Source organism: Xenopus laevis, chromosome 7L (genome assembly GCF_017654675.1).
Source record: "Xenopus laevis strain J_2021 chromosome 7L, Xenopus_laevis_v10.1, whole genome shotgun sequence".
Taxonomy (NCBI): Eukaryota; Metazoa; Chordata; class Amphibia; order Anura; family Pipidae; genus Xenopus; species Xenopus laevis.
This window is the reverse complement of record NC_054383.1, coordinates 63,016,209-63,038,240: the sequence shown is the minus strand read 5'-3', so window position 1 is coordinate 63,038,240 and position 22,032 is coordinate 63,016,209. Positions and strand designations below refer to the sequence as shown.

The following is a 22,032-nucleotide window of genomic DNA, read 5'->3' as shown; positions in this document are numbered from 1 at the left end:
TTTTTAGGCGATTTTGAGAAATGTCATAAAAACTGCTGCCTTTAGCTTAGCTTTGCAGTATGATAGTTTGGAGTAGAAGACATAATCACCCATTTTGTATTCGTCAGAATGTGTAGAAAAATATATGGTTTTGGGGGTCCTTGTGCCTTGTGGCACGCAATGCGCAGTCACAGGTCTTTGTTCACAGAAGGCGAATCGTCAGCCGAGAAAATTCATATGCACTATTTGTATTTGGGGTCCACACATGCCAGCTGCTTTGCAAAAGCTATGCATATTGGACATCAAACTGTTCAGTAGACCCATGGCATCAATATTTAGGGTGTTTTACAATTGCATGTAAGAATTGGGTGAGAAAAATGCAGCCAATTGCAATATTTTTAGGTGATTTTTAGAAATGTCATAAAAACCACAGCATTTAGCGTAGCTTTGCAGTATGGTGCTTTGGAGTAGAAAGACATGCATACCCAATTTGGATTCAGGGGAATGTGTGCTTTCTGAAAATATATGGTTTTCTGGGTGAACTTTTTTCTAACTTTGCCCCCCTCAAAATCATACCTAAAAGTATGTGTGGAAATACGATGCTACAGGCTGGAAATTTTTAAATATTTTTATTTATGAAATTTTGTCTTACAGCAAGAGCATTGTAGGATGTAACCAAGCATAGAACGGTACAACATACATAACTTAGACGCTACATCATAGTTAAGTGGGCAATACAGACAACAAAGAGAGCCATATCACAAAACTGGGGAAGCCCCAGTTATAATAATAGTAGTTCCACGTTACCAGTAGGATTACCGACCCGACTGGTGGTCTTAAAGTGCTACGGGTGCCCAGAGTTCGTCCCTTTAAGTGCCAGAGTACAGTAAGAACCCGGGGAGCTAACCCCGAATCCAGGTACTATGAAGCTATGTATGAGAAACTGGTAACAACCGACATATTACAGTCCCTAGACAAAATGTCATTAGACAATTTAGCTTTGTGTGCATAAGCAATAACTCAAAAATTCAAAATACAATAGTAATGGAAGCAGGGAAATAACAATACAAGCAATAAGAAGATAAAACAAAATAAATACAGAGAACACTAACGAGAGGAAAAAAAAAAAAAAAAAGAAGGAAAATAAATAAATAAATAAATAAATAAAAAGGGAAATGGTCAAACATACTCGAAGTACGGACAGCGGGTACTATTTCTGGCACTTGACCCCTGAAGGCAGCTCCTAGTGGTTAGAGATAGAGGAGGGACCGGAGGTATTATGGCATATGCAGGTTCGGAGGAATGGACCCACCAAATCTATATAACAGCCATGGTTGCCAAATTTTCGAGGTCCGTTGGGAGTTTTCGGAAGCTAGGCCTGTTAGCCGTTCATTCATGTAAATCCAGTCAATTTTATTTTTAAATTGAGAAAAGTTAATAGCCGGAGACTTCCAAGCTTTAGCAATAGATTGTCTAGCAGCCAAGAAGATATGGTTCAGTAATTTCAGTTTAATCTTGGGGGTCCCTTTAGGAGGGATTCCCAACAAGGCCTCCTGGGGAGCCTTTGGCAAATTCAATTGTAATACCGAGAAGATCAGGTGATAGACCCTAACCCAAAACCTAACAACTTTCGGGCAGGTCCACCATATGTGGGACATAGTTCCCGGGGAGGAACAGCCCCGGAAGCATTGGTCATTGGAGCTATGATGGATTTTAGCCAGTCTAACAGGGGTCAAGTACCATCTGAAAAGCACCTTATACCCTGCCTCTTTTGTAATAGTGTTCAGGGAGCTATGACTCAAATTATCCCAGGCCTTCAGCCAGTCCTCTTCCGGTATGGTGATTCCTAGCTCCTTTTGCCATGTTTTGATATATGTCAGGTCAAGCAGATTGACTGGAGACACCATATTACGGTATAACAGCGAGATAGTGCGTGGGGTAATAGAGGTACTGGTGCACCAGCGCTCAAAATAGGTCTGGCTAGCGGAATCTGGAGACCTCAGGGTGCAAGCCTCCCGAGCCCAGTGCAGTAATTGGGTTGCCCTGAAATGCTCTCTTTCGGGAAGGCCATAGTGGTCTTTCAGGCTGGAAAGAGTTAAGGGGCCTCTAACCGTGAGCAAATTGCCCAGCCTCGTCAAGTTGTTGGAAAACCACCAGGTAAAGGAGGGAGTGCGGAGGCCAGGCGAAAATGATGGGTTACCTGCAATTGGAGCCACTGGAGTATGTGGTGAGGTTAGGCGGTATAATTTGGCGTTTTGGTCCCATAAGGAGAGCATAAAACTTAGTCTAGGGCTCAAGGACCTAGGTCGGAGTGACGGGGTAGACCACAATAACCCCTCCGCTGAGTATGGAAGTGACAGAGTATTCTCGAGGTCCACCCACAGTGGGGGAGAACAGTGAAGATGCAATGACGGTACCTGGGCCAGTTGGGCAGCTATAAAATATTTTCTCAAATTAGGTAGGCCCAGACCCCCATCCTGAGGTCTCCGTTCCAATGTTGCCCTATTAACCCTTGGGGGTTTATACTGCCAGATAAAAGAGAGGACATGCTTTTCAAAGGCAACTAGATCTTTTTTCACAATGTCGACCGGAAGGACCCTGAACAAATATAACAGTTTAGGAAGGAGCGTCATTTTCACCGCCGTTATTCGGCCTAGCCAGGAGATGTGATATTTGCCCCAATCCTCCAATAACTTTTTAAGCTTCCCGAACATATAAGGATAGTTTGCCCTGTAAAGGTGTTGATATTGAACTGTAAATCGTACTCCCAAAATGGACATGTGTGATGGGCACCATTGAATGTCAAAATTTATCGTCAAAAGTTTAAGAGTCTCGGGGGGTAAGTTGATATTCAAGGCTTCAGTTTTGGAGGGGTTAGTGACCAAGCCCGATATGCGCCCAAAATTTAGCAGGGTCTCAAATATATGGGGATGGGATGTTAGTGGTCTGGTGATAAGGAGGGTGATATCATCAGCGAATAGATGTAAAGTATGTTCCTGAGTCCCAACTTGTAAGCCGTGTATTTCAGGATGATTCCTAATCATTATAGCCAAGGGTTCCAGAACTAGGTCAAATAAGAGAGGGGACAGAGGGCAACCCTGCCTAGTCCCTCTCTGTATGGGGAAAATGGGAGAGGAATGTGGTCCAATTGTTACTCTGCCGAGGGGATTATGGTATAAAGCCTGAATCCAGGACGTGAAATTAGGGCCAAAACCCCATTGAGAAATAGTGTGGTAGAGATAGGGCCATTCTACTGAATCGAATGCTTTTCTGATGTCTAGTTTGAGGAGCATAGAGGGAATATTCAGTTTGTGAGCCTGAACAGTAAGGATAGAGAGTCTTCTTATTAGATCAGTTGCCTGACGACCTCTTACGAAGCCCACTTGATCCCTATGTATTAGCGAGGGCAAAATCAAATTTAAGCGCATGGCCAGGACTTTCGCCAAGAGCTTAACGTCTATATTGAGGACTGAGATGGGGCGGTAATTTTTACAGTCTGTGGAGTCAGTATTTGGTTTGGGGATGGGGGTGACATTGGCCGTTAACGTCTGCTGAGGGAAATTATCACCTAAGAGTATCTGATTGAACAATTGGTAAGATGAGGGGTGAGAATATGGGAGAATTTTTTATAATATAGCGCCGAAAAGCCATCTGGGCCGGGGGCTTTTGATAGTTGGAGGTGCCGAATCGCTAAGGTAACTTCCTCTCCTGTTATCACTGCTTCCATGGAATCCCTCTGGGGGCCCGTCAACGATGGAAGGGGCAATGTGCTAAAGAATTTGGTGAGCTGAGTCTGAGAAACCTTGGCCGAGGTAGCATATAGGTGTCTGTAGAAATTGGTAAATTCTTGTAAAATTTTTGGTAATGCATTAGAAGTATGGCCTGATGCAGTTCTGAGCATGGAGATAGGTGTATAATCCAAGTTATGTCTTAATTTGCGAGCGAATAGTCGGCTTGGTTTATTAGAGTGGGCGTAAAAGCGTTGCTGAGTCCAATGCAACGAATGTTGGGCTTTAGAAGAGAGTAACAGATCAAGCTCAGTTTTGACTCTTTGGATTTGCTTAGAGAGATCTTTAGTGGGGTCAGCAGCTTGAGTCAAGAGTAAGTCATCCAGTTGCTTGGATAGGTTCAATTGGTCTGCGTTGGACTGTAACTTTCTACGGGCCCCTAATTGAATTAAGTGTCCCCTCATTACCGCTTTATGGGCCTCCCATATATTGGTGTACGACGGAGTTGAGCCTGCATTGGTTTCAAAATATTCTTTAAGTACTTTTTCCAATTGAGGATAGATTTCAGCTGATTTCAGTAAATGGTCATTAAGCCTCCATCTCGAGAAATCCCTCTTTGTTTGGTAGAGAGCTATGTTGTACATCAGGGGAGAGTGGTCAGACCAGGGAACATTCAAAATTCTGGAAGACTGCGGTAATGAAACCAGAGATTGGGACACCCAAATGTGATCTATTCTGGTGTGTAGTTTGTGCGGGGCAGAGTAGTGGGTGAAGTGTCTAATCCCCGTGTGCAGTTCTCTCCAAATATCTACTAAACCCATCCGAGACAATAACAATAGAACCTTGTTACCTTCCGTACCCGTGGGAGGCAGGGGCACGGGAGGTAAGTGAGCAATCAACTGCCTATCCCAGAATCTATCCAAAGTAACATTAGAGTCTCCACCTAAGATTATCTTCCCGTCCGCCCAGTTGGAGAGGAAGGCAGACACTTTCTCAAAGAAACCACATTGTCCAGAGTTAGGTGCATAGTATGACATCAGCGTAATTTTCTCATCATTATGGATTAATTTAAGGGCCAAAAATCTGCCTTCAGGATCCTCAAACTTGTCAAGGAGTTGAATTGGTAGGCCAGCCCTGATGCAAATAGCGACCCCTTTCGTCTTTGTTACGCTATTGGCCATGTATACCAGAGGAAATTTTTTGTGTAGGAATTTAGGGTGGGACCCTTGAGAAAAGTGAGTTTCCTGAAGGCAGAGTATATCAGCATGAACCGAGGCATAATAAGAGAAGGCTTTTTTCCTCTTAAGCGGGGAGTTGAAGCCCTGAACATTATGAGAAATAATCAACAAACCCATGTTGGCAATGAGGATAGAAATGCGAATAGAAACAGTCCTGAAATGGCATCAGGCTCAAGCCCGCAGCTGTGCAGAAAGTGATATTGGCAGTAATCATACAAAAAGGGTCCAGTGTTGTTCGACCAAAAAGGAAAATAGAAAAATAAAGAGAAAAAAGGGTAAGTCCAATAAAAACAAAAAAGTAGAGCTGTAGAGGGAAAAACCCCTAGCAAAACAGGCATTTGTGTGACAGTCAAAAAAAAACATATAAGTAAAGAGAACTTGAAGGTAAACGGAACTAAACCTGGTGTAGCAGTCAGTGTCCATGTGCCCTCCGACCCCAACATGGGGGAAGGGCGAGGTGACTGACTCATGGGGGTCGTTCGAACTTCCATCCCTGCGCTTGTCCCGCAAATTGTAACTACAAAATAGTGTGGGAGCCGAACCAAAGGGCTCCTGGAGCTGACATCCAAACGTGGGCAAAAACAAGCGAATACAAAATGCATCTCCCAGCATGGGAGACAGGGGAGGCTCCTCCTTACCTAGCCCCAGGCTGGCGATGGAAATAGGTCCAAAAAGGGGGGGGTAAGGTGGGACGCCAAGTTACCTTACTGAGGAAAGTGGGTCATCAGCGAGGCAAAGCATGGCTGCAGAATCAGCTCCCGTCGGATCAAGCCAAAGACGTCAGGGTTGGTTAGGATAACTTGCCCGTCTGCGGTGTGAAGCTCCTGCCGTTTCCCATATAGGTGAGACTCTGCGAGGAGGTGAAGGCTGTGAAGATCTTGGGGTGGCCTCCGCTGGTTTATCCATGAGTCCCAGGCGGTGGAGAAGGGTGCTAGTGGAATATTGGCGGCCTTCCATCGTGAAGGCCAGTTTGACGGGAAATAGCCAACGATATCGAATATGGTGCAGTTGAAGTGCCTTTGTGAGCGGAGCAAGGGCCTTTCTTTTCTGGAGAGTGGCTGGAGCCAGATCCGTATAGACCTGGAATTTGTGGCCTTGATACTCCAGGTGCTCCGCCTGACGAGCTGCACGTAGAATGCTCACCTGAGATTGATGGTAGTGGAGGCATAAGATAATGTCCCGAGGGGGGTCGCCGTCCTTCAGGGGCCTCAGGGCACGGTGTACTCGATCGCATTCCAGGCGCTCAGACGCTAGGTTGGGTACCAGCTTAGTGAATATAGCCTGGACCGCCTCCTGCAGATCAGTGATAGATTCCGGGAGGCCCCTAATGCGCAAATTATTGCGGCGGGAACGGTTGTCAGCATCCTCAATTTTATCAAGGGCATCCATTAACTGGCCTTCCAGACGAACAATATCTTGTTCGTGGGCGTCAAGCACGGTAGTGATGTCGTCCACCTTGTGCTCGAGGACGTCCGTCCTGTGGCCCAGTTCCTGGATCTGCTTAGAAATGTCCGACGTGATCGTCGTCGCAGTCGATGCCAGCTCCGTTTGAAGCATAGTCTTAAACTTGTCAAGGAGAGCAGGGTCAGCTGCCGGAACAGCGACCGGAGAGGCCGATAGCAGAGGTTGGGAGTCAGGGCCCAGCCATGAGTCCTCCTGGGATGTCATCGTGGGCAGAGGAGAGGCTTGCGGCCTGGTCAAATATGCTGCGACACTCCTCGTGGTGTGCTGTGACTCCGATGGCTGCTTTTTCTTCGCTCTCCTGCGGTTTTTATAGGCCATATGGCGATGCTGGCCGTCTTAGCTGTCGGGAAATAGCAAATTAACCCGGTCTAAGGTGCTTCTGCGAGGTGATCAGCGGGATTTATGGCGCAGAGAGGCGCAGCACTATCAAGACGCGGCCATCTTGGTTGGCTGCTCACGAGCGCCCCTAGGCTGGAAATTTTGAGGTGATTTTTGGAAATGTCACCAAAATCGCCAAATTTAGGAAAGTTTTGCGGCTTGCTGCTTTGGAGTAGAAAAACATGCATACCCAATTTAGATTTGTGGGAATGTGTACTTTTTCCGAAAATATGTTTTTTGGGGTGAACTTACTTTTTTCTACCTTTGCCCCCCCCCCAAAAACTATGTAAATTTGTTGATTTTGCAGTACCTGAAATGACAGACTATATGAGGGTCTTCCTTTTGGGGCCCCTATATGCCACGTGCTTGTGTAAACCTATACATATTGGGCATCAAACTGTTCAGAGGACACTAGGCTTTCATATTTGGGGTGATTTCTCTTGATACCCAAAAGTATGTGGGTTATACGATGCTGCAGGTAAAAATTTTGAGGTGATTTTTGGAAATGTCACCAAAATCAACAAATTTAGGAATGGTTTGCGGCTTGGTACTTTGGAGTACAAAGAAATGCATACCCAATTTAGATGCGTGGGAATGTGTCCTTTCCGAAAATATATGTTTTTTTGGGGTGAACTTACTTTTTTTCTACCTTTGCCCCCCCCCCCCCCAAACTATGTAAATGTGTTGATTTTGCAGTACCTGAAATGACAGACCATACAGGGGGGGTCTTCATTTTAGGGCCCCTATATGCCACTTCTTTCGGTACACCTATACATATTGGGCATCAAACTGTTTAGAGGACCCTAGGCTTTCATATTTGGTGTGATTTCTCTTGATACCTAAAAGTATGTGGGTAATACGATGCTGCAGGGTAGAAATTTTGAGGTGATTTTTGGAAATGTCACCAAATCTAGGAATGGTTTGCGGCTTGGTACTTTGGAGTAGAAGAACATGCATACTCAATTTGGATTCAGGGGAATGTGTACTTTAAGAAAATTTATGGTTTTCTGGGGTGAACTTACTTTTTTCTACTTTTGCCCCCCCCAAAACTATGTAAATGTGTTGATTTTGTAGTACCTGAAATGACAGACCATATGGGATGTCTTCATTTTGCGGCCCCTATATGTCACGTGCTTGGGTACACCTATACATATTGGGCATCAAACTGTTCAGGGGACCCCAGGCTTTCATATTTGGGGTGATTTATATTGATACATAGTATGTTTGAAATACAATTTTGCAGGTTGGAAGTTTTGAGGTGATTTTAGAAAATGGCACCAATGCCACATGCTTGGGTACACCTATACATATTGGGCATCAAACTGTTCAGTGGACCCCAGGCTTTCATGTTTGGGGTGTTTTACATTGATACCTAATGATGTGTGGGAGATATGATTCTGTAGATTGGAAGCTTTGAGGTAATTTTTCAAAAAATTCACCAATTTCTATAAAACATTATAACTTAAGGAAAACTATAAGGAAACAATTGCAACTTGGTAGTTTGGAGTACAAAGATATATTTACCCATTTTTGATTCACCAGAATCTGTTCTTTCTAATAATGGGTAGTTTTCTAGGGTAAACCTACTACTGTTTAGTGGAATGTTTGGCCTTGAAATCAAATGAATGCCGTTTGGGGAGCGGTGCTTTGGAAATTTGGTAGTGTACTGCTTGTAGATTTTGATCTATACAAGTGAGAAATCTCCATAAAACTATATATATTTGGTATTGCCGCGTTCAGGAGACATAGACCTTTCCAAATCGGCTGTGTTCTCTTACATAAAATAAATGATGTTTCTTATATATGTGATTGTTCTTTGTGAAACATGATTTTTTTTCATTTTATTGGACACTTAGAAGGCTATATTTTTTTCACAGAAGTAGAATTACACCAAAATTCTTGCATATTTTGAAAATTCAGGTTGTCCTGAAAAAAAACAATATATTGTCTTCCTGGGTTAACTAAAAGACCGCCTCAGGAAAGGCCCTTAAAGTGAAAGAGTGCAAAATATCTAAAAACTGCTTGGCAGTAGATGTTCGCATCTAGGACAAAACGGCTGGCAGGGAAAGGGTTAAAGGTCATGCAACGTTTGTTTTAGGTTGGGCTCATCTCTAGGACAATAGAGGATCTCTTTTGTGTTTATTTTGCTGCCTTGAACATTTGTAATAATAATTGGCCACTTATTTCACCAATATCACTGATAAAGACACATATATGACCTATATGTACCCAGCCTATTTAAAGGAGAAGGAAAGCTACGGAATAATTTTATTGCCAATAGATTAGCTTCAATAGTGCAAGCTAGAATGCTATATTTATTCTGTAGAATGTTTTACCATACCTGAGTAAAAAGCTCTAGAAGCTCTCTGTTTGTTTAGGATAGCAGCTGCAGTATTAGCTTGGTGTGACATCACTTCCTGCCTGAGTCTCTCCCTGCTCACTTATAGCTCTGGGCTCAGATTACAGCGGAGAAGGGAGGGGGGGGGTGGAAGAGGAGCAAACTGAGCATGCTCACGCCCGGGGCAAGGAGGTTTAAGCTGAAGGCAGGAAGTCTGATACAGAAGCCCATGTGTACACAATAGAAGGAAAGAAATGCAGTGTTTATTTCGACAGAGGACTCAGAGCAGCACTACTACTGAGGGTTTACTGATATATTTAGGTGGACCTTTCTTATAAGGCTTACTTAGTTTTAACGTTTCCTTCTCCTATAAGTTGACCTAAGCTTAAGCCTAAGTAACGCTAGCGAAAGTTTGCTTTGAAATGCTAGTGCTGATAAATTTTTGTCTGTCGAGAAGTATCTTTGCATTTTGATGAATAAGAGTATGCACTGCGAATTAACATCTGACAAATTTGAGCAAAGTGTGGCGGAGCATTCCGATGCGAAAATTCACCCTTTAGTAAATATCCTCCATTATATTTAAGATCTGCATACTTTGGCAGTATTAGAACATCCCTGCATTATATTAATTGGCAAAAACATTTCACAGGGTTGAAGACAGAAGGAAAATAGAATGTCTTTAAAATTAGAATGTCTTTAAAATTTCTGATTAACAAATATAACTGTCAGTATGTTTTCCTTGTAAGCAAAAAAAGACATTGCAAAACCTTTTTGCTTGATAGAAGTGTTAGCATTGAAGTTGGTAGTCGGACTAGTCCCTGGATCAACTTATACTATGAGCTTCTTCCATAACCCTGTATTCCCTCACTTGCTAAACAGCCATCCAAAGCATTTTTAAAGCTCTGTACAACTGGTTCAGGGAGAGAATTCCACATCTTCACAGCTCTCATAGTAAAAAAAACCCCTTTCCGAATATTTATGCAGAACCTCTTTTCTAATCGGATAGATGACCTCGCATCAGCTGGAAATACCTACGGTAAATAAAGCATTAGAGAGATAATTATATGATCCCCTTATATATTAATACATAGTTATCATATCACCACTTAAGCACCACTTCTCCAGCATGAACAACTTGGCCAGTCCTTCCTCATAGCTAAGATTTTCCATACCTTTTACCAGCTTAGTTGCCCTTCTCTGTACCCTCTCTAATACTATAATGTCCTGTTTGAGCTCTGGAGACCAAAACTGTACAGCATATTCTAGATACCAGCCTTACCAGTACTCTATACAGTTGAAGAATGACCCCTTCCTGCAATGAATCGATGCCCCTTTTAATACAGCTCAAGACCTTATTTGCCCTTGATGCTGCTGAGGCATTGCGTGCTACAACCAAGTATATTATCTATAAGGACTCCAAGGTCCTTTTCCATAATTGATTTGACTGGTACAGTCCCATTAAGCGTATAAATAGCTTGGATATTTTTACATCCCAGGTGCATGACTTTATATTTATCAACATTGAATCTCATTTGCCACTAAAGGTGGCCATAAAAGTCCGCCAGATCTCGATCGGATGGGACAAAAAATCCCGTCGGATTGCGGCCGCATCTATTTGTTGATGCGGTCCCACGATCCGACCGCCCATTGCTATTCGTTAGGATCCGATCGTTGGGCCCTAGGGCCCACGATCGGATCAGCCCGATATTGCCCACCTCAAGGTGGGCATATCAGGGAGAGATCCGCTCATTTGACGACATCGCCAAACGAGCGGATCTCTCAGTGTATGGGCACCTTTAGCTTCACAGATTGCTAGTTTGTCAAGATGCTGTTGCAAGGATGCCACATCCCGGATGGAAGTAATTGGGCTGGATAGTTTTGTGCAAACACTGATTACTTCCAATACCCTCCCCTAAGTCATTAAGGAACAAGTTAAATGATAGTGGACCCAATACCAAGCCTGAGGGACCCCACTAAGAACCTTACTCCAAGTAGAGCATGTACCATTAACAACCACCCTCTGTACCCGATCCTGTAGCCAGTTTGCTATCCACGTGCAAACAACTTCATTAAGCCCAACAGACCTTAGTTTAGAAAGCAGTCATTTGTGGGGCACGGTATCAAACGCTTTGGCAAAATCCAAATAGATCACATCTACTGCCCCCCCCCGCTGTCCAACATCTTACTTACCTCATCATAAAAAGCAATCAAATTTGTCTGACATGACCTATCCTTAATAAAACCATGATGATTGCTGCTCTTAACGCCATTTAGTAGGACAAAATTTTGAATGTGGTCCCTTAACAAGCCTTCAAATAATTTGCCCACCACAGATATACCGGCCTATATTTGCCAGGCTGACAGCGTAATCCCTTTTTAAATATTGGAATGACATCAGTTTTTTTCCAGTCCATAGGTACCATACCAGATGAAAGCGAATCTGAGAAAAGCAAAAATAGGGGCCAGGCTAAAACTGAATTAAGCCCAGGGGTGTATGTTTACATTAATTTAGAACCCAGGGGTGTATGTTTACATTAATTTTTATTAAAGCTTTATGAATCATATCCTTAGTCAGCCACTGACTAGATTGAGCTGAGCCATCAGTGCAAATATGAAGTGAGCCTGGGAACTCAAGACTCCTCTATTGTATATATATTTCATAGCTACAGCTACAAGCTTGAATCTTTAAGTTATAGGATAAGCTTACCACTTTCCATTGTGGGTCCGGGTGCTCACCCCTCAGACCTTGAGCAAGGGGGAGTACGTCACAGGAATTCAATAGTAGGCAGGCATCAATCAGGAACGCCAAAAAGTAACCCCAAAAAACTTTTTGGGGTTAGTCTTCACCTCAGCTGCAATGCACTCTACATTTCCTTTCTTTGCCTTCCAGATTGCAGTTTTACAACATTTATTATGGTGTTTATATTCATTAAATGCAGCTTCTATCTCAACAGACTTGTAGTTTTTAAATGCCTTTCTCTTCTTTCCTATTAACTTCTTTACTTCTATATTAAGCCACATAGGGTGATTCTTAGTGCTTCTACATTTACTCCTTAAGGGAATACATTTAGATTTAATATCATTTTAAATGACAGACATTTCTGTTCTGTGTTTTTAGCTGAAAACATAATGCCCCAATCAATGCTCTGAAGGGCAGCCCTCAAGTCCTTAAAATGAGCTGTTCTGAAATTAGTTTTTTTTGTATTAAAGCTTAGCTTCTTGACAATTTTGAGTCTTGGTGGTAATTTATTGGAGATATTCTCCCCTGGTAACTTGCTTTATAATACAATGTATAAATGTGAGTATTGAGGTCTGTATATGTATGTGTATATATGCAGTGGTTCATTTAAAAGGGTTGAATTCTATGGACTTTTGTCTTTTTAACCCAACCTAACAAACTGCGGTACTAAGAATGTTTTTAATTTCAGTGCAACTTGCATTTACTATGAGTTGCATCTAGCCCAGATTTGTGGCAAGTCAGAAATTCAGGGGTGACATGCCACCCAGCTGTCTAGTTATGAGCACCAGAGACGCGCAGGAGATTTGCAAATGTCCCGCACACCAGTCTCTAGTGCTGTGCTGGACACGCAGGGAGGGAGACGTGGAGAGAAGAAGAGGAGGTAGATTGAGAAAGGGTGTGGGGTGACAAGCAGTGCCGGCCTAGGGGTGCCATGTATGTAAATCAGGGCCTGAGTGTCACATATTTTTCAGGTAACCCTACTGTGGTGGGATATATTCCTGCTTCCAGCCCTCATCCTGCCTGATATCTGTGTCAAGTCAGCCAATAGGGGATGGTACACACTCACTCATGGGTTACAAAAGAGGTGATCAGTGTTATAAATTAGCTTTTAATTTTGTGTATATATTCTGCCAGAGCAAGGATGCCACAGCATGGTGCACCCACATGTATTATGTACCCATGCACAGCTTGCATAAGTTATCAGGGCATGTGAAAAGGGGTATCATATCATTGCAGACTCCCTTATAAAGTCTATAGGCAGTTGGTGACAGAAATGATGCCTGTGAAATTAATAATTGCAAACCTTGGGTGCTTCATAGAGGAAACAATTTATTATAAAAACTTATTTTATTGAAAAAATGTATTATCTCTTAAGGGCATGCAAGAGTATTATGAACCCATGTTAGTTGATATACAATCTAATAAATACATATACTTCTTTTTAAGGATGATGAAAAAAGCAGAAGAAAGCGAATGCAGAGACGGTAAGGGAGATCATTTTCCTGAACACTTCTCTTTTAATCTAGTTTTAGTTCATGCTTTTATCAGATCAAATATCCCTGTTTCTGATCTTGCCCAGTTTACTCTAATTCAGGCAGAGCTTTGTCATGGTGAAGGGAGCAGCACTTCTTCTGCAGGATGAAGGGGAACCTATAGATACTAGAGAACCTCTTTCCTCATCTGGCCCCAATGAGCAGCAAATCCACTTACAATCAATGCTGAGGCTGCTCAGAGAAGAAGACACACTTACACTGGTAAGCTTAAAGGCATTCTATTAGAAGAAAATGTGCGTGTGTGTGTGTGTGTGTGTGTGTGTGTATATATACATCTATATACACACACACTAAATGCCAGTCAGGAAGTATAGGGTCCATCTGCATATTGCTACCCTTGGTGGTTCCCAGTTTTGCAAGCTAGAGCATGCCCATGTACCACCCCAGCCTGTTCCTCATGAATACACCACTGCAGGCAGCTCTGTATTCTGGAGCTCAAAGACTTGCTTCTATGGGTGCTAAGTGTAATGCAAAGTGCAAAAAATATAAACCCCTATATGTAATAAAAGTTACTAAGTTTGCCCAGGAGCAGTAACCCATAGCAACCAATGAGATGTTTGCTTTTAAACAGGTGATCAGAAAATGTTACCTGCTGTGGGTTACTGCTCCTTGGCAAACTTAGTGCCTTTTATTACATAACCCCCATTGGGTCTTGCTGACTCTTTGCAGGTTTTTGCATATTGTTTTACATCTAAAACTTTTATCTGTGCGGTTAGCACCTACTAATAAACTATTTTGTGAAAAGGTTCATGAATGGTTTACATTATGTGGTTCAGTAGAGCAAGGGCGGGCAACTGCATATGTGAAAAATATAAGTCATGTTAAAACATTCAAGCACCTGATGTGTGAAATAAAGACATTGAATTGCTGTGGTTCTCCAGAGTTTATTAGAAGCTGATGTTAAAAACATACCCTTAAATCCATATGCCTCATCCTCCCCTGTGGATAATACAACAACCCCCAACACATGATTAAACACCTTAGGGGCCCCTAACAACAATTTCCAAATTCTAACAAACCCCAAGAACAAACCCCTAACAGGCACACACAAGCAGCCAGGTCCGGACTGAGAATTAAAATAGGCCCTTGCATTTCAGATACACAGAGGCCCAATCAGCCCACACAAAGGTCCAAACAGCCCCCACCAGCCCACTAAATACTGACTTTCTATGGAACCTTATAGCAGCCCCTCTGGCATTTGCCAGAACCTACAGATTGCCAGTCCAGGCCTGCAAGCAGCACTTGGCAAGCAGAGAATGGCACATATAAGCAGCACTGGGCAAGCAGAGAATGGCATACACAGGCAGCACTGGGCAAGCGGAGAATGGCACACACAGGCAGCACTGGGCAAGCAGAGAATGGCACACACAGGCAGCACTGGGCAAGCAGAGAATGGCACACACAGGCAGCACTGGGCAAGCAGAGAATAGCACACACAGGCAGCACTGGGCAAGCAGAGCATGGCACACACAGGCAGCACTGGGCAAGCAGAGAATGGCACACACAGGCAGCACTGGGCAAGCAGAGAATGGCACACACAGGCAGCACTGGGCAAGCAGAGAATGGCACACACAGGCAGCACTGGGCAAGCAGAGAATGGCACACACCGGCAGCACTGGGCAAGCAGAGAATGGCACACACAGGCAGCACTGGACAAGCAGAGAATGGCACACACAGGCAGTACTTGGCAAGCAGAGAATGGCACATCCAAGCAGCACTGGGCAAGCAGAGAATGGCACACACAAGCAGCACTGGGCAAGCAGAGAATGGCACACACAAGCAGCACTGGGCAAGCAGAGAATGGCACACACAAGCAGCACTGGGCAAGCAGAGAATGGCACACACAAGCAGCACTGGGCAAGCAGAGAATGGCACACACAAGCAGCACTGGGCAAGCAGAGAATGGCACACACAAGCAGCACTGGGCAAGCAGAGAATGGCACACACAAGCAGCACTGGGCAAGCAGAGAATGGCACACACAAGCAGCACTGAGTAAGCAGAGAACGGCACACACAGGGAGGGAAGGCAGAACACAGCAGGAGACAAGGAAAGCTATCATTCTAATATGTACTACATATAGTGACACAGTGCTGGTGCCCCATTGGCATTTTGAATAAAATGTGAACAATGTGGGCAGTTTCAGTCTGGGTCTCAGGGGTGAACAGTACAGGCCTTTAGGGGTATGAAGAATAGAGGTGTCACAAGTGTGAACAAAACAGGGGGATCACAGGTGTGAACAATACAGGGGATTAGAGTCTGAATTTGAGGTTTAAACAATGCAGGGGCCAGTTGATCTCTGTAGTGATACCTTTTAAAGATTACATATGGTAAGCAAACACAGCAGGTCGGTGGGGGGGGGGGGCGTGGGCCGCCAGTTGGACAGCCCAGGTTATATCATGTTAAGTGACATATTAAAGAATCTTACCAAACTGGTGTGTGTGTGTGTATATATATATATATATATATATATATATATATATATATATATATATATATATATATATATATATATATATATATATATATATATATATTTATTTTTTATTTATTTTTTTAAATTTATTTATTAAAGTAAATATTGTCCTTTTACATCTCTTACCTTGAGCCACCATTTTGTGATGGTCTCTGTGCTGGAAGAAGTGTGGAAGCAAAAGACAGAACTCTATCTTTTAATTGACTCGTGACCTAACATGTATGGTTTGTTTGTGTGCACCGGGAATCCTACGATCCCAGGGGACGGTCCTTATTTTTTAAAATGCCAATTATCTATTTATGATTACCCAATGGCTCATACTACTAGAAAAGTATATTATTATGAAAATAGTTTATTTACATTAAGCAGGGTTTTACATACTGTATGAGCTGTTTTATGAAATATCTTTTTATAGAGACCTACATTTTTAGGGGGATAGAGCTTTCCTTTCAGAAAGCTCAAAGTTGTATTTTGGCAAACGTTTGAGGCAGGCAGCAATGAACATTGTCAGAATCAAGGCAGAAGGTTAGGAACCAGGAGATGCCAATATAATAATTTAGACGCACCCAGGAACTCACACCGTAAGACCTACCGTAAATACTCGAGTATAAGCCGAGTTTTTCAGCATCCAAAATGTGCTGAAAAAGTCTACCTCGGCTTATACTCGAGTCAGTGAGACAGTAGCTGAGATTGCAGTCACTTTTAATCATTCCTATACCAACAGTTCGCTTGGGGAGAGACTGCAATATCACACAGCGCCCTCTGTTGGTTATATGAAAGAATAACAGTGACTGCAATATCACACCGCACCATCTGTTGGTTATATGAAAGAATAACAGTGCGCCCTCTGTTGGTTTTATGAAAGAATAACAGTGACTGCAATATCACACAGCGCCATCTGTTGGTTATATGAAAGAATAACAGTGACTGCAGTATCACACAGCGCCCTCTGTTGGTATATGAAAGAATAACAGTGACTGCAATATCACACAGCGCCCTCTGTTGGTTATATGAAAGAATAACAGTGACTGCAATATCACACAGCGCCCTCTGTTGGTTATACGAAAGATTAAAAGTGGCTGAAAAAAGCACACAGCACCCTCTCCACATGGTAGTGGGACAATGCACACAGTAATCCGTTTGGCAATTCTCTGTCACCATCAACTTTGCAAAGAAGTACGGTTGATCGCTGGGGGGGTCGCTTTGGCGGAATGTGCGCTGCTGGGAGACAGGTCTGTAATTGTGTCTAGGCTTATACTCGAGTCAATAAGTTTTCCCAGTTTTCGTAGGTAAAATTAAGTACCTCGGCTTATACTCAGGTCGGCTTATACTCGAGTATATACGGTATATCTGGGCAATGAACCTGGGTCTTTAGCATCTATTTATTTTGAATTTTCATGAACAAACATGCAATGAAACATCAAAGCCCCGACGTTGTGTCCCACTTACAGTACCACCACCCCAGGGGGGCCACTGGACCACCATGACCAGGTTTCTGTGGAAACTGTAAAACTCTCACACCAATCATGGAACATGAACATCAGAGTGCTTCACCCAGGAACACTCCTCCAAAACCTTTCCACTACATGAGATGTAAAGTGTTATGGAAGATAGCTCATAGGACAAGTTGATCCAGGCACTAGTCCGATTGCCATTTTGGAGTCAGGAAGGAATTTTTTCTGAGGCAAATTGGAGAGGCTTCAGATGGGGTTTTTTTGCCTTCCTTTGGATCAACTGGCAGTTAGGCAGGTCAAAAAAAGTTAAAAGGTTGAACTTGATGGACGTGTGGCTTTTTTCAACCTAACTTACTATGTTACTATGTTACATGAAACACATTGGGAAAGTATCTACCTAAGAATTCCTTCTGCCAAGTTGGGTCCTAAGTTGATTGGTCAGCACAGCTCTTTTGTGCCAAAGAACTTTTCTCCAGATTTGCTTTAGTAGAACTCCAGATTTCAGACATATGGACCGCATGATCATTGGTTGCTGGAACATCAGAAAGGAGAAAGTAGGAAGAGGGAAAAGCTAGCCATAGATAGAAAGGAACGGTTACCTCCCAGTATAAGCATGAGAAGCAAACTCTGGCCAACTATCTGACCAGGCATCCTGACAGAGACACAGATGACCTCTCAACATTTTTTCAAGAGCCTGGTTAACACATTCAGCAGCTCCGTTAGACTGTAAAAATTGGAGAGTGATTTTGGGGACCAAGTGTTAGGCTTCCCACCTTTTTAAATAAGGGTCAGGATAGGACTGCAGAGTACAAAGGGCATTACCAGATGCTCATTATGCCAGTCTCTGGTGTTAAAGGCTGTCTTCTACTCATCCTGTGCCCCCTCTCGATTGGTCAATTAGCACTGAGATGAGTGTAGGGGGATAACAAATTTTTATGGTAATCTGTAATCAATGCAGGGGCGAAGACCTCCATCTTTCTTTTCCACAAAATAGAACCCAGCCCTGGCAGGAGAAGTAGACGAACCCACATTGAAGATAATCTTGAATGTACTCTTTCATCAAGAGGATAAGTACGACCTTGATGGGATAATCATAATCGGAGGAGGAAGAGTCTCAGATTTCTTATTGAAACATCTGACAAATCTATGTATGCAGAAATCAGGGTCAGCAGGTCAACCAACGCTTCACCTGCTGTCCTCACCTATGAAGACTTCTCATTTAGTCATACCCCTAGACTGGTAGATTGTCACAGCAATGTTTTCTCTCCCAAATGCAGTTTTCAAACTCTAACCACAGTATCTTCTCTTTCCTTCACTTCTTTTGAAGTCCATAGCATACACTTGTTTCCTCCAGTCTCTCTGTGACTTGCAGTCATGTATCGCCCCCTTGGTCCCTACTTTTTTGGATCACTTTGTTGCTTGGCTTCCATACTTTCTCTCCAGAGACACACAAGCTCTCGTTTTAGGTGACTTCAGTATTCCCATTGACAACTCTGCTTTTCCAGCTACCTCTAAACTCCTCTCGCTAACAACTTCATATGGTCTCTCTCAGTGGACAGAGCCTCCTACTCACATTGAGAGTCATGCTCTTGATCTTATATTCTACTGACACCCTTACAACCTTACTAACTCTCCCCTCCTGCTATCCGACCATCACTTACTTTCCTTTCAGTTAACACTTTCATCTGCACTATCACAACCATCTCTCTACACCCACACGTACAGAAACCGTAACACATTTGATCCACAACAATTATCAACAGTAGCAGCACAGCCAATCTCTCATATTAACAACCTTTCCTGTCCAAATATGGCAACCATTCTCTACAACAATACTCTTTCAACAGCTCTTCAGCTCGCATTCATGACACTGCGATTTCATAGTTTACATCTTATCTTTCTTTTTCCTTAAAAGTTGCTTTCTCTTTTTCTATGTTCCCTCTCTCTCTCTGTCTTAGGCCCTCTGCTGTTCTCGCTCAATACTACTTCTCTAGGAATACTTATTCAATCATTTGGACTTCAGTAATATTTAGGAAAGTTTATTCAATGTACAGTAAGTAATCTGACATAAATGTACTATTAATAACAAATTGTTTCTATAATTCTCATGTCTCAATTGTACCCTAACCCTTTTGTTTGTAAACTGTTGCGAGTAGGGCCCTCTGATCCTGTCTTACTCTGTAAACCCTTGTTTGTTATTTACTGTTTGTTCCCTGTTAGTTATCTAATGTAAAGCACTGTGTGTTGACGCTATATAAATTAGAATGATGATCAGGTACTCCTAAGCTAGCAGTTATAATGTTAGGAGAAGAGGAAGTGAACCAGATAATCATCCAATTCCTTATTGTCCACAGATGAGTGTCAAAAAATAGCAAGCAATGTTCAAGTTAGGTTATAATCGTTTTAAGAGGCATTAAGCAACATCAGGATAACTGGTGAAATATAAGTGTATAGTGTAGAAAGTCAATGGGTTTGTTTTGCTCTAAATCAGTGCTGTCAAACGACTGTGGTACAGAGGCCAGGATTTTTCTGGGGTAAGTGGTAGAGGGCCGATAACGGAAGCCAGTGTTGACCACTCCCAGTTTTTAAACCACACCCAGTTTAAACCACATCTATGTTATCACAAGAACCACATTAATGATGGCAGTACACCAAAAACCTAACCTATGACTCATACAGTTAGGCCCATAAATCTTTGGACATAGACAACTTTTTTATAATTTTGGTTCTGTACATTACCACTAAGAATTTTAAATGAAACAACTCAGATGCAGTTGATCTGCAGACTTTCAGCTTTAATTCAGTCGGTTGAACAAAAACATTGCATAAAAACGTGAGGAACTAAAGCCTTTTTTTAACACAATCACTCCATTCAGGGCTCAAAAACAATTGGACAAATGACTCAAAGGCTATTTCATGGGCAGGTGTGGGCAATTCCTTCATTATGTCATTATCAATGAAGCAGAAAAAATCCCTGGAGTTGATTTGAGGGGGGTGCTTGTATGTGGAAGATTTTGCTGTGAACTGACAACATGTGGTCAAAGGATCTCTCCATGCAGATGAAACAAGCCATCCTTAAGCTGCAAAAACAGAAAATACCCATCTGAGAAATTGCTACAGTATTAGGAGTGGCAAAATCTACAGTTTGGTACATCCTGAGAAAGAAAGCACTGGTGAACTCGGCAACGCAAAAAGACCTGGACGTCCACGGAAGACAACAGTGGTGAATGATCGCAGAATCATTTCCATGGTGAAGAGAAACCCCTTCACAACAGCCAAACAAGTAAACAACACTCTCCAGGAGGTAGGCCTATCGAGACCCAGGTCTACCATAAAGAGGAGACTGACTAAAAGTAAATACAGAGGGTGCAGTGCACGGTACAAGCCACTCATAAGCATCAAGAATAGAAAGGCTAGATTGGACTTTGCTAAAAAAAAAACATCTAAAAAAAGCCAGCACAGTTCTGGAAAAACATTCTTCGGACAGATGAAACAAAGATTAACCTCTACCAGAATGATGGCAAGAAAAAAGTATGGAGAAGGCGTGGAACAGCTTATGATCCAAAGCATACCACATCATCTGTAAAACATGGCGGAGGTGTGATGGCTTGAGCGTGCATGCCTGCCAGTGGCACTAGGACACTAGTGTATATCGATGATGTGACACAGGACAGAAGCAGCCGAATTAATTCTGAGGTGTTCACAGACATACTGTCTGCTCAAATCCAGCTAAATGCAGTCAAATTGATTGGGAGGCATTTCATAATACAGATGAACAATGACCCAAAACATACAGCCAAAGCAACCCAGGAGTTTTATTAAAGCAGAGAAGTGGAATATTCTTGAATGGCCAAGTCAGTCACCTGATCTGAACCCAATTGAGCATGCATTTTACTTGTTGTAGACTAAACTTCGGACAGAAAGGCCCACAAACAAACAGCAACTGAAAGCCGCTGCTGTAAAGGCCTGGCAGAGCATTAAAAAGGAGGAAACCCAGAATCTGGTGATTTCCATGAGTTCAAGACTTCAGGCTGTCATTGCCAGCAAAGAGTTTTCAACCAAGTATTAGAAATGAACATTTTATTTTCAGTTTTTTTATTTTTTTAATTACTTTTGAGCTCCTGAAATGAAGTGATGTGTTAAAAAAAGGCTTTAGTGCCTCATGTTTTTAATGCAATCTTTTTGTTCAGCCCGCTGAATTAAAGCTGAAAGTCTGCAGTTCAACTGCATCTGAGTTGTTTCATTTAAAATACATTGTGGTAATGTACAGAACCAAAATTATAAAAAAAAGTTGTCTCTGTCCAAAGATTTATGGGCATAACTGCAGGTGTAAAAGTTTATTAAGTCATTAAATCCATCTGCCTCCTCCTCCCCTGTGGATAGCACAGCAACACCCAGCACGTAATTAAACACCTTAGGGACCCCATAATTATTTCCAAATGCTAGCAACCCACTACTCAGGCAGCATAGGGCAGGCAGAGTATAGCACACAGGCAGAGTACAGCAGGAGTTTGGTACAATACATGCGAGTCTAAATTTGTTGTGTATATGTTGATTTGTCCATGCAATTTAATCTATATTGGAGAAACATTCAAATGGTAAAGCACAGGAAATGTTGAACACCCCTGGGGGAACATGATAAAAAATGTTTGCCTATAGGGGGGGTTCTCATCCTTCTTCACAGTG

General features: G+C 42.6%; 1 protein-coding gene across 2 annotated transcripts in view; it reads left to right on the top strand.

Moving 5' to 3' along the window:
• Positions 1-22,032, top strand: part of ssh3.L (slingshot protein phosphatase 3 L homeolog) — a 76,319-nt gene that overhangs the window by 4,446 nt on the left and 49,841 nt on the right. For both annotated transcript variants that reach the window (NM_001089172.1, XM_018224370.2), the window contains 2 exon segments: positions 13,312-13,349; positions 13,460-13,619. In NM_001089172.1, the coding sequence (NP_001082641.1) occupies positions 13,312-13,349; positions 13,460-13,619 (198 nt within the window).